We start from the raw sequence: 13,847 nt of genomic DNA, 5'->3' as shown, positions 1-13,847 counted from the left end.
ACATAATTGTAAATATTCAGCATTATAACTTTTATATTTAAAATATCTCCTTTAAAATAAAATTGTTGGCTAGATATGTTTTCCTGAACACAGAAAAAAAATGCAAAGTAGCTTTGAAGCACACTATGAAATCCGGACGGCATAGATGTTAACAGAATCATTCGTATCAGTACATGCTTCCTTGCCATCCAAAGCCAAAGCATGATCAGGTGAAAGAAATGAGTCATCTAGCCTAGTGCTAAATAAATTTACAGTGCAGCCATCAGCATCTTAAGTATTACATACATATAAGCCTAGAGTGGACAAAGTACCAGGAACGATTTTACAGCATCCACATGCAGGATGCCTCCAGTTTTATGATCTGTTCTTCCATCTGAAAGGCTGGTTAGAGAACAGGCCCGAGGCCTTGCTAAGTGACACATATATTATCATTAAACCTACTTACAAGTCCCCTATTGTTAATGCTGTAAGGTTATAAGAATGAGTCATTAGGCACTTGGGATTTGTATTGGTAAGCACATTGTATTTTGGAAGTTGTGGGCCTTAGTCATTCATGAGCAAAACTGAGCCAGAACTTGTTTAGGAAACTTCTATCAAGAGGTCCAATAGAATTTAACAAGGTGAAGGATAAATGTTTTAGTTTTAATGGATCTCAAAAAAAGCAAGTACACTCACTATTTTATGCTACAAGGATGGTATGTGGCATCTAGTAGCATCAATAAAGGTTCAATCCCAACTCAGAACATCTACCCGCCCTCACACCTGGTCATGAGGGCTTTAGAGGGATCAAACTGACCCAAGTTGTCATCCTAATATTTTAAAGAGCATATTTACCATTTCTAATTCTAAAAGTTATTTCATTTAATTTTTTTTTTAAAGCCAATGAACAAGTAAAGGACATTATTCACTGCTCTGGCTATAAGAAGACTGCTCTCACTTTCCTGGGATGTACAGCAACTAGGCAGACATAACATGCATATCCAAAAGCAATGGAAAAATATGCATTAAGATAGCCATGCTCACCCCACTGGTCAATCAAGGAAGGAAATCTTCACTGAAGCAGAAGTTTCAAGCTGGACTTTAACAAAAAGATGAGCATGGCTGTGTAGGCAAAAATTTAAGGCAATAGTTTATTCTCATAACAAACTTAATCTACATGAAAAACATGCTTCACAATGGCAAATACACTTTAAATGTCAAGACTTTAGAATCTTCAGAATCTTCTCCCAAATGAGTTCCTTAAAGGCAGAGTAGATATCATGATTTTACAATCCTCTTAGGACATACCTTGAAGAAACAGCACATACCTCTGAGCATTTACTGACAAGATAAAAACACAGCAATACACCTAAATTCCAAGTTAGTTACACAGCCTCAGGGCCCTTCAAGTACAGTTATGGGGTACAACCTAAAAGTTCCAGTAGGGTTTGTAGAATCCCTCCCAGGACAGAACCAGATCTCTAGCAAAGTAAACAAAAAAACGTGTTTATTTTGCCCTAAACCAGTTAGACTGAGTCTGACCCAACCTAAAACCTATTGGTTTGAACTAATGGGTTGATTCTGGAAGATAAGAAGGTCTGGCAATTACCTTACAGCCGCACACAACCTCTAGTAACAACAGAGGCCTCTCCGTGAAATTCTATTCATAATAGATATGGTCAGCATTCAGAGGTAAACAAGTTGGGAATTCAAGTTCTGACTCTTCAACTGCCAAAGATGTTTCATACAAATGGTTAATAAAGAATATAGTTAGTTTTTATCCAGTCATTTGCAAATTAAAGAGTGTAATGTACCAACATAATATTTTACTGCACAAGATGGCAATCTTAAAAAGAATTTGTACATGTATTATGTGGAACATTTTTATCCCTAATTTATATTTTGCAAGATATCTGACAATGTACAAAGAATGCCCAGTTCTGGGTGGTGAATGTTTCGTATTATAATTTATTTACAAAGTTTCACCACATAATAGTTACTACCTTTAAAAATAAATCAGCATTGGTCCTATATAAAATAGGCCATTAGGAAAAATTCTTAGGCCTATAAAAGTTAACTAAAACCTGACTCCAATCATTTTGAAGCACAATCATTATATTGACAGGGGACAATGGCAGACCCAAACAGTCCTATTAACCTCTATAAGAGGTGTACATTACCAACTGCTCATATCCTTGTAGCTGACCACTGTTTATTTACAATGGAATCCCTAGGCTGTTCCATTTTGCTAAAACATGGTTCCTCTGGGGGGGAGGGGGCGGAGGGGAAGGCATTCTAGACCCGCCAGACTGGTCAGCAAGATGAGTAGAAAGTGGCTGAAAGAGTGAAAAGTTTCATTTCTTTGAACTTTTTCCTTTTCCTTTTCTGGACTCCTTATCTTTTTCTGATTTTGAAGGCTTGGAAGATTTTGTCTTTTTCTGTGGGGAGGGAAATACACAAAAATAGTTAATTGCTATGTTTATAAGTAAATTAAGTTTATGTCTATAATAAAATCTTTTCCTGCAACTTAATAAAGAAGAATGGTTGCAAACATCCATTTGAACTATTGTTACCCTGATGGGCTTTGCTTTCAAGCAACAACTGGGCTAGTCATAGCCTTTGAAAGGCAGTAAAAAACTGAGAAGCTATTTAGAATCTAAAACTAAAGTATATTGCCTATGTAAGCAGTTTCTTGGATTTAGAACATAGGCATGTTTAGGGAAGACAAAATAAGCCAGAAATAATCTACAAATAAAGTAATATTTTCATGATGAATTTCCTTTTAATTTTAGAAATCTAGACACAGTTTGTGAAAGACAGAGGGTAAACAACCTTACTTCTATATAAGACTGAGAGACACTGGACAAGTCCACTGTTCCTACCCCTCCAAACACAAAACAGAAACAAGGAGTAGAAGCATCTCAGATGAGAGAAAGATTCAGACTGGAGTCCTTTGCCCTGGCCAATGATAAACAGTGGGTTGATACCATAAATGAGTTTGATTCTCAAGACGAAAGGATATTTTACTCTGAGCAGTTTCTACAGGCAGCCCAATAGCTATAGTAAAACATATGACAGTTGAAAATGCTTTTGAAAATATGTTTCTATGGATAAAGCACCAATGGCCAAATAAATAAAAATGGCACTTTTTCTAACAGAGCATAAAACTATCAGGATAATGGCCTATGTTCTTGCTACATGGTTTCCCATTATTATAAGAAACTAGTTATAAAAGTGAAATTTACACCTCCACTGTGAGGAAGAAAATACATTACAGTTTTTTCAGCTTGTTCTGCTAACTTAGTAATAAGATCCTGAATAATCTCAGAAGGCAAGTTATACACAAAAAAATAGCTAATCTATTTTGAGGGAGTATCACAGCCTTTCAGGTTTGTAGCTTTAAATACTACCTTGAGGGCCTCCCTGGTGGCACAGCGGTTGAGCGCTGGGTTGCAAAGCTGCCCGCAGCCTCTGCAGCACCGGTTCGATCCCCAGCTGCTCCCCGGCCACTGAAGGCGGGTCCCACATGGCCCGCAGACCTCTCCTGCCGCCCGCTGCTCCCCTCAGCAGTGTACTTCGGTCCTTCTGCCTGCTCTGCTCCCCGCTCCGGTGAATTCTCTCACCCTCCTGTGCTTCTGACTGTAACCAGTGCTTATATAAATAAATAAATAATCTTTTAAAAAAAGAAAAATACTACCTTGATCATAGCGTCACTCTCCATAGCATCTTGGTCTTTCTCATCCAATTGAGAGTCATCGTCATGAAACTCTTCACTATATTCAGAATCCAGGGATGGCCCTGTGCTGTGTCTGGATGACTTTATTGCCTGAAGTGAATATGGAGTAAGGTGGGCTTCCTTATTGTAAGCTCTTGTGAAGGCGGCTTTCACCTACAGGGAAGGAAATAAAGGAAACTCTTAAAAAAATGTAACCACCAGACTTCTGTAAGCCTAAAGGTTCTGAGAGATCCCGGAAGGCCCTTGAAATTGTTTGCCAAATACTTATGAATATATAAACAAGTAAACGTGTATGCATCTTTCTTATAGAAAAGTTTCATATTTCCAAGACAATCTTTATAATAGAGCACATGACTCAAAAAGAATCATGATTTGGAAAATTTAGGCAGGCAAAAAAAGGATGCTTTAAATCATTCTTACCAGTGCTCTTCACAGTTATAAAGAGTGAGGTTATAATGCAATGTTACTTCAATCAATAAAAAAGTTGTACGCAAATTTAGAGAGTGAAGTGATAAATCAAAAAAGGCTTATAAGTAAGTATAAGTTAAATTAAGTTTACCTTTATCACAAAATATATTAACATAATAGGGGTTACTTCAGAATATTAAATAACTTGAAAAGTCTAAATTTCAAGCAGAATTCTAAACATAATTATAGAATTAGTTCATGTATTCTATCAGTGGATGTCTGATGTGAGATTTTTACCCCATAACTATTAGATCAGGTCAAAATTCTAGAGAAGGCAACATACGGAGGATGTGTCTTCCAAATCAGCACCAAGTAATGGGCACAAGAGTGAGGTATTTATATTATGTATTAATGTTCTATCGCTCGTTTTTTATGCTCACTATATAAACAAGGGGATACATTATTATATAATATTGTCCAATTGGAATAAATACTAAATCCACAGATTAGACAAAGTATAAAAACCCTCAGCCAGTAAATATATCTTTCTTTTCATAATGCATTACCAACAACAACTCACTTGAGCCTCCCAGGCTCATGTCCCACCTTATAAGGGTACTTATTTACATTTATATTTGCTCCTCAGATTTCACTTCTTGCTTTTCTACTCAGCATAAAGCAAAGATAAAAATACAGATCATAAAGTCAAATCCAGAAGTCTACTGTTATTAGTGTGCTAACATAATGACTACATTAGTATCTTTATTTGTGCCCATTACTTTGTGCTGTTTCAGAAGACACAGGCCATGGGAAGTAACATATATGTAGTTGGGAGGGGGAAAAATCTTTTTTAAGGCTTCTCAAACTGCTTTTTAAGTACTCCTAATACAATCTGGTCATTACAAGGTGATGGGTTACACAATTTACCTTGGGGTCCAGCTTGGAAAAGGGACTGGGTTTCCCTCCCCAGCTGCTCATTTCCATGATATTCTCAAAGTCTTCTTTCATCAAATAATATGTGTCCATAAGAGCAACAACATCCTGTACTCCTTCAACCCCTTGTGAAGTCAAAGGCTGTACAAGTGCATCCCTTATATGTGACAGATAATCCATGTTTATAGTCCTTTTGCTGGAGTAAGTTCTTAAACCAAAACAAGAGAGACATACCTGCAGTCAAAGGCAAACTACAACTAATTCAAGTAACAGTATGCATAACAACATTGAGCTAATTAATGGAGTTCAACCCACCTTTAAGGGCTCAATGGAAAACCTTAGTGCTACCCCACCAGGGTAATGGATACACACCAATTGTGTTCAACTGGCATTTTCTACTCACCCAGATCAATGAATGAAAACCACAAATGCAGGTGCTATTTCCATCCTACTCTTAAGACCCAGGTAACAATAGTGTTTCTATGTGTTCATTTTTCTTTAAAGATTTATTTATTTATGCATAAAAGAACTGGGGCACAGGCCAGAGGTGTTGCGGGGGTGGGAGGGGGTGGTAAGAGGATTCACCAGAGACAGAGTGGGGAACAGAACAGGCAGATCGCCCAAACACACTGCTGAGGGGCGCAGCGGGCAAGTCAGGAGAGGTCTGCTGCGCCATGTGGGTAGCTCCCTGAGCAAGGATTGAAATCATGTTGCAGTGGCTGCAGATAGCTTCATAGGCTGCATCTTAACCCCCTGCGCCACCAGGGAGGCCCTGTGTTCATACTTCTTATAGTCAAAGATTATTCATTCCAAGTTCCAAACTACTAAAAGTAGAGATTTTCTACCTCACTGTCACTTTAGTCTGTAACATTTATGGTCTCTGATGAGAACTTAATAATTATACCTGAATGCTGTTCTCACAATTCCTAACATTATTACTATGAAATCTTTCATTCTCAATCTCAGAAAAGTGCAGAGACTGTTTCTACAGAATCAAAAGGTAGGCCATACTGACCAAGGGCGTAACTGGGAAACAGTATATGATCTACAGAGATCTAGAATGTTATCATGAAATGGTTAAAGTCAGAAAATAGCTGAACAAAACGATTTCCACTGCCACCATCCTGAATCTATCCAACCTTGTTGGACAACCTTGTGGACACGATATGTCCACACCAAGCAATTATAAGTGCACTTCAAACAAGAGACCTCAAAACCTTTGGTTTCAGAACCCACATAAAAATCAGAAAAGTCCCTTTAAAAATTACCTATGGGGCCTCCCTGGTGGCGCAGCGGGTTGAGTGCTGCACTGTGAAGCTGTCTGCAGCCTCTGCAGCACGGGTTCGATTCCCAGCCGGCCAGGGAGAAACCCACATGGTGTGGCAGACCTCTCCTGCTTCATCCACTGCTCCCCACAGCTGTGTCTTTGGTCCGGCTGCCTGTTCTGCTCCCCGCTCTCTCTGCTGAATTCTCTCACCCTCCCGCGCCTCTGACCTGTACCCCAGAGTTCTTGTATAAATAAATCTTTTTTAAAAAGAAATAAAAATTACCTATGGACCCTGCTCCTGCCTTTAAGTAATAATATCTGAATCACAGTAAGTCACATAATTCTTATCCTGATGCAAAATCTAGTATATTGTCCCACAGCTGTTTTATTATCTAGGCCAAAAATGTGAAACACTCTATTTTAACTTCTCCCATTTTCTCTATATTCAGTCTGCCATAATCAAGCATACTAGTAACATGAAGACAAGCATGAGCCCATAAGCCACAATGCCAAGAAAATCATGAACCCTCTGCCAATATTATTCATTTGTATTCTGCTATGTAACTGTCATCTTCTAGCAGAATCATAAAAGCCTAATGTACCTCAAAGATTCTTAACCTTAGAAATCTATAATCCCTCTAAAATTATATTATTTATGCATTAGTGCATTGGAGGAAATTAAGATTAAAGATCTTTCAGGTTCTCAAAGGCAACTATGACCTAAAAAAAAAGGCTAAAAACTAATAATAAAATCACACTTCCATTTTTAAAAGACGATCTGAGGCCTATAAAATTTCAGTGATTTAATCAGGATTAAAAATTAAGTAGGGAGGGTCTCCCCGGTGGCGCAGCGGGTTGAGCGCAGCGCTGTGGAGCTGTCCGTGGCCTCTGCAGCACAGGTTCGATTCCCAGCCTGCCGGGGAGATACCCAAATGGCGTGGCAGACCTCTCCTGTCTCACCCGCTGCTCCCCTCAGCAGTGCTTTTGGTCTGTCTGCCTGTTCTGCTCTCCACTCTGTCTCTAGTGAATCCTCTCACCCTCCCACGCCTTTGGCATGTACCCCAGCTCTTGTATAAATAAATAAATCTTTAAAAAAATAATAAAAACAAGCTGTCTCTTCATCTGTTTAAAAAAAAATTAAATAGGGAGAGCTCAGTTTTCTCAGAGATCTAAGGATGATATCCTCTCTCTGATGAAGAACATTTACCAACTGATTTTATATGCTAGATGAGTAAGCATCAGTCCCTCCCACCAGAAATATTCAGTCCAATAGGATAAGGAGACAGTCATACAAGAGGATGGTCATAAAATAACATGGAAGACCAGTGCTCAAAATCTACATGAGTACAGTGGGAGCATCAATGAGACACTCTTAGAACTGATGATAGGTAACTTTTAAAAAGCAGTGGCGAGAAAAAGAACTGAGAGGCCCTCAGTTTGACTAGTGCAGAGAATGTTGCTACCTCACCCTTTCCTATGTTCAAAGCCAACAGTGTAGCTTCTAATCAACCAATCCTTTCTCACGGCCCATATTAAAAAACAAGAAACAACAAAACAAAGTTATACTGATGACAATAAAGTGCACAAAATGAGGAACATTAACTAGCACCGTTTCTCCAGTTAGAAATAAATCCAAAACTGAAACACTAATCTTTTAAGTTATGCTATTCTTATTGGATAAAGGCTAAATACATTACATTAAAATGCCAGACATGAAGTAATAGTGCTTACCTGAGACTCATATGCAAAGCTAGATCCTGAACAATTCGATCGTGTTTGCCTGTGGAGGAGTGCTTCCCCAACCAGCTGGGGAAGCTGGGAAACTGGGTCATGTACCCTCTCATTAACTCTCCAGGAAGAACACTGGCATAAATGGCCTGAAAAAAATCAATTTCGGTCCAGGATTTAAATGTGATATCAGTTGCTTCCTCAGCAGCTGCCGGCTTTCAAACAATGTCTGGAAAATGAAGCAACATTGCCCCAGATACCTAATCCTAGGGCTTCCTAAGGCCCTTTCCCTCTGTCTTTGATCTGTTGGTATGGGAAACTTCTCCCAGAAAAGACAACTAATTTTGGCAAAAATTAGTTGGGTCTAAAAACTTGTTACGGTCCTCAGAGCGAGCATCTTGTCAATTCAGTTCCTCAACAACCTACCAGTTACTTCAAGTAGATCAATGTCACAGAAAAGACTTTAACAGTAACATGACTGTCTGTGACATAAGCTACTGTTAGCACAGGTGACCCAAAGCATGGAAAGTCTAGTAATTGGAGAATAAAGTAATCTGACACTGCAAAAAATAACAAATAATTTTAAAGGCTACATAATGCCCCATATAGTATTTGCGAAAATTGTTTTCCTGTTGCTGGACATGGCAATTTTGTCTATTTGCTGCTGAATTGTTTTATAAAATATTTTTGTAGTTAAATTTTTGTAACTTCTTAATAAATTCTTATACTCTTCCTATTTTATTAAAAAAATTCTTTTGAATAAATTCTCAAAGACACAATTATTAGGTAAATAAAAATGAACACTTAAAACATAAGAGAATGGATTCTTTAGATCTAGAATGAGACTTTTAGTCTTCATACAATGAATGTATGGGTAGAAATAACCGTAGGCCATTTAAAAGCTTCTTCCTTATTATTCAGACAAATAATACTGTATAAATATGCAAACTAAGAAAAATAGCACTTGATTATGTTCACTCTGTTTTGAGTACAAGAGATCAATCTAAATAAAGCAGCCAATCTAAAGCTGCTGTTCAGCAAAGAAGAAGAAATTCAGAATTCATGCATCAGAAAAACGGCTGCTGACAGGCCCTAGCTGCATTTCTTCAATGAAGAATAACCACCTGGGAAAGCCAAGAACAAAAAAAGAAATGGATTCTTAAAGCAAAACAGAACAAATGAAACCTCTGACTCATATCTTAGTAATGACCAAAACCTAACATTCCTATTTCCCTGTATCCATTTACATAAAAACATTTTGAAACACTCAAAAATAAAGCTCAGTTAATTAAAAGACCATTGTAACCACAGAATATTTTAAGCTATTTATAACAGACCGTGATCTTGCCATATCACCCATAACATTAACTGGTATTTCAAATAATTACAGGAGCTAGGTCTTTCATTCTCTTTAACTAAAGCAGAAACTGCACTTGAAGGAGAGCCCAGTCTTACCTGTGTGGGCAGAAGACTCCAGTTTTGCTTACTCCGGATCTGACGGTCCACTAGGTCACCATCACATATGCTATCTGCTGCTCTGCTTAAAAGCATCAAATGTTTTTTCATGTCACCCCTGCAGTTAAGAAAAGAGTCTAGATGACACCACTATCAACATCCCACACACTTTTCTCTCAATGGCTTTTGCAATACTGGAACTTTACTAATTCTACCCCTTACTAGCTTGTAACACTCACCCTGCAGCTACAGGCTTCACATGTACATAGTTCTCCTGGACAAAAAGGGGTGCAATTGAATAATCATGAAAAAAGAGATCCAATTTGTCCACAAGTGACATATGAGCAGTCTCCTCTCCAGATGCAAATACCTTCCGGGCAACATCAAATGGGCCCTGAAAAGAGACAGGGACATACCTAGTAGAATGGTCAATATTCACCAAATGCTGGCATAGATGTGAAGCAACAGTAACTCTCATTCATGGGGGTTGGGGGGAGGCACAAAGTAAAATAGCAGTCACCCTTGAAGACAGTTTGGTGGTTTCTGACAAAGCTAAACATACTCTTATCATTAAAAACAAAAACAAATAAACATACTCTTACCACACTCTTACTAGACCTCACTTACAAAGGAGCATGACCCAGCAATCAATCCCTGGTACGTTGACCAAAATGAAATGAAAATTTATAGCAACTTTACTCAAAACTACAAAAGAAAGCGACCAAAATCCCCTTCAGCAGATGAATAGATAAAATGGTACTGCCAGACAATGGAATATTATCCACCACTTAAAAATGGCTATCAAGCCATGAAAAATTTGACAAAACCTTAATCGCATACTACTTAAATGCATATTACTAAGTTAATGAAGCCAATTTGAAAAAGCTACATACTGTATAATTCCAACTACATGACATTCTGAAAAAGATAAAACCATAGAGATAGTAAAAAAATTAAAGGTTGCCAGGAGAAAGGGAGGGATGAATAGGCAGAGCACAGATTTTCAGGGTAGTAAAATCATTTTGTCTGATAGTACAAAGGAGATATATGTCATTTTTTCACATGTCACAACCATTAGAATATACACCACCAAGAATGATCCCTAAATATGAACTATGAACTTCAGCTGAAAAAAGCATCAATGAAGTTTCATCAATTCAGTTAATACATGCAAGTGCTTTAGTTTGAGAAAGTAATTTAAAAGAGGGACTATATCTTACCAATTTGATATCCTTTTTGGCTCTATGAGAATCAGCCTTGGCTTGGTCATAGGTTAGTGCCTTACTTCGTGCACACCACATACTCATATTGTGTAAAACCTGAAAGAATCATAAGTAAGACACTATTAAAATGGGAAACATTGCCACTCCCTGCTCCTCCAAAGGTTGGAGGCATTGACTTTTTAAAAATTCTCCTACTGTCATATAATATATACTTAATTTACCTGTCTGATATCTTGATTGGCTCCCAAGATTATTTCATTCATAGCTGGAGGAGGAATCTTTAAACCCTCTTTAAATGCAATAGACAGCATAGCACCCTGAAATTGACAAAAGGGATTTTAAAAGCTCAGATAATCAGGTATTTAAATGTAGTTATCCAGTCCCTTTAAAAATTGACCCTTCAACCATTAGGGTAGTGTGGAGAAAATAACTGTAATCATCATACCTTAATTTGTTCAACCCGAGGTCTTTGAAAACGAAGATCAAAACAATAATGAACCAAAGAACGAATCTTGGGATGATTTCTATCATTGCACATACAAATAATGGGAATTTTTGTGTGTTTTATCAGCCCAATTAATTCCTAAAAGGCAAATTTACAACACAAAAGCAATTACTTAAAAAATAATAAACTACTACTACATATTTTAGGTTTTAAAAATAACATCTTATCAACATGCCTTAACTATTGTAAATATCACGGCATTAATAATCCTCTTTTTTTAAACTAAGAACCAACAAACAGTAAACTGCAACAATATAGTGCTTTCATTACCTGAATTCCTCCCCTGTCCTCACTGCCTGCCATGCCATCTACTTCATCCATGATGAGAGCGTGTTTCTTGCTTACTGAATGGGCTGTTCCACCTAACCCATGTTGAGAAGCAGTGGGATGAGGCAAAAAACAAAGTAACAATTGTTCAAGCATACTGCTTTATTAAAATATATATATATAATCCATTTTAAATTAATAATATAAACCCACAGTACAAAAAGCAATAGGCATAAGAACATGCAGGGGAAAGAAATTCTCCCACCCTTGTCCAAGGTACCCAGTATCCCTCTCCAGAGACAGTGTGAATGTTCCCTTGTATGCTCATGCAGAGATATTCTACACGTAGTAAAAACATGTATTAAAATATATATCTTAGTTTTGTCATTTAATATATTTGTGATTTGCTTTATCTATAAAGAACACCTCATTTTTTAAGGTTAAAACATTTAGTATTCAATTTTTCACATATTTAATCACTGTCTAGTGAAAAAAAAATGAAATGATTCTAATCTTTTGCGATTATAAACCATAATATATGAATATCCTTATGTGTTTGTCATTTTGCATATATAACAATTGGTAAATTCCAGGACTTGGGGTTTTTCAAGTTGAAGTATCAACTTTAAGAAACACTGCCAGATTGCTCTCGAGGCTTCTATCAACTTACATTCCCATCAAGCATGTATAAGAGTGACACTTCTTTTTTTTTTTTTTTTTATTTTCTTATAGAGGCATGTTTTATTCATTTTGTTTTGTTTGTTTGTTTGTTTTATACATGCAATGGGTACAGTCAGAAGCGCGGGAGGGTGAGAGAATTCACCAGAGCAGGGAGCAGAGCAGGCAGAAGGACCGAAGTACACTGCTGAGGGGAGCAGCGGGCGGCAGGAGAGGTCTGCGCGCCATGTGGGACCCTCCTCCGGTGGCCGGGGAGCAGCCGGGGATCCAACCGGCACCGCAAAGGCCGCGGGCAGCTTCTCAAGCCAGCGCTCAACCGCTGCGCCACCGGGGAGGCCCAAGAGTGACACTTCTTAAGCAACACCTTTTTTAAGTGATTTTTTACTGTTGAAAGTACCAAGAATTCAGGTGACCGTGACAGGGTTTAAAGTTGGGCATTTTTATCACATTCTCAGGTATTTCTATGAGTGTCCTCTAAGAGTCACATCAGAGGTTTTTTTCTCTCAATAGCTCCAGGATTTAGCAGGGTGCCTGACACACAGCAGTGCTCAAAATTGGTTAGTGAATATTAAAATGAACTTGTCTTTCTTACATAGCCAAAAAAATAGTTCAAAAAGCCACATACTTGAATAAAAGCCTTTGATGCTGGTATTATTAAGCGATTCAGCAACAATTTCCTTCAAACTGTTCTTGCTCCGCGTGTCACTTGCATTCAGTTCCACATAGTTATATCCCAATTCCTAATCAAAATGTGAAGTCATTACTATTACAAATTATTAATTCCCCTCCCCCAAAAAAACAGTGCAATTAAGGAGAAAGGTTAGAAAAATCACACAGGAACTATGTGTAAAAAAACAAAGCATGAAACAGATAATGATATTAACTACACTCTGCCTCACAATAATTAAAGGGATTTTAAAAATACACATCACACAAACACATTTAAACACACACGACTGTGTGTGTTAAACCTTAACCAATAAATCATTAATTATGAGTACATTGAACAAGCAATTTCACTATGTTTGCTTCTTAAAGTCCTACACAGAATTAAATATACGCCCAGATTTCAGTGCAAGATAAGACAACCTAAGAGTCTCCCTGGAGAAGAACAAGAAACAATACGGTTTACATCTCAAATGGACAAGTGTTGAATAGCCGCAGTCAATTTCCATGGAGATTTTCTTTGAAAACAGATTTCTTCTGGGGAACAGCTGAGTTCGTGGTTTTATTTTTCAGAACTCTGCTTCAGCAAGATGTGAAAAAGAAGCTATGGAAACTCATCTGATTCCAGATAATACGATGGAAGAGGGTTACCGCGAAATCCCCCAGAAGAAAGAGTCAAATTAATCATCTTCGTGGCCCTAGGCCTCCTCCAATGGCTGGGAGATGAAGAAAATGTCTACTCCAAGAAACAGACAACTGAACATTCACGTTCACAGCAGAGGGAACCCATCAAGGAGAGGAGGCTGACACGCTGGATGAGTAGATGAATGCATCGTCTACTAAGCAAGAATTGCTCTATGACTCACAGATGAATGAGGTTGTGCTGGGAATTCCCTGCACGGGATATGGCATGACTGATATGCAGTTCGATAAATGTGCTGGTTTGTCTCATCTTTTTTGCATTGTTTATGAAATTATTAATGCAGTTTTAATCAGGAAATA

The 13,847-nt window shown here is 37.8% G+C and overlaps 1 protein-coding gene and 1 pseudogene across 2 annotated transcripts in view; one reads left to right on the top strand and one right to left on the bottom strand.

The window, feature by feature from the left end:
• Positions 1-2,333: 2,333 nt before the first annotated feature.
• RFC1 (replication factor C subunit 1) overlaps positions 2,334-13,847 on the bottom strand; it is a gene marked incomplete at both ends in the record, with an annotated part of 60,713 nt that continues 49,199 nt past the window's right edge. The window contains 11 exons of the mRNA XM_084233015.1: positions 2,334-2,417; positions 3,677-3,868; positions 5,051-5,264; positions 8,055-8,200; positions 9,507-9,624; positions 9,746-9,900; positions 10,727-10,825; positions 10,951-11,046; positions 11,175-11,312; positions 11,505-11,596; positions 12,805-12,919. Of these exons, the coding sequence (XP_084089141.1) occupies positions 2,334-2,417; positions 3,677-3,868; positions 5,051-5,264; positions 8,055-8,200; positions 9,507-9,624; positions 9,746-9,900; positions 10,727-10,825; positions 10,951-11,046; positions 11,175-11,312; positions 11,505-11,596; positions 12,805-12,919 (1,449 nt within the window). The remainder of the gene's footprint in view (positions 2,418-3,676; positions 3,869-5,050; positions 5,265-8,054; positions 8,201-9,506; positions 9,625-9,745; positions 9,901-10,726; positions 10,826-10,950; positions 11,047-11,174; positions 11,313-11,504; positions 11,597-12,804; positions 12,920-13,847) is intronic.
• Positions 13,173-13,572, top strand: LOC311171219 (selenoprotein K-like; annotated as a pseudogene). The gene is made up of 2 exons: positions 13,173-13,189; positions 13,290-13,572. The product of its transcript is annotated as a selenoprotein K-like (transcript).

This window comes from Talpa europaea, assembly GCF_964194135.1.
Source record: "Talpa europaea genome assembly, chromosome: 5".
Classification (NCBI taxonomy): domain Eukaryota; kingdom Metazoa; phylum Chordata; class Mammalia; order Eulipotyphla; family Talpidae; genus Talpa; species Talpa europaea.
Note: the sequence above shows the minus strand (reverse complement) of the source record. Positions and strands in the feature narration are given on the sequence as shown.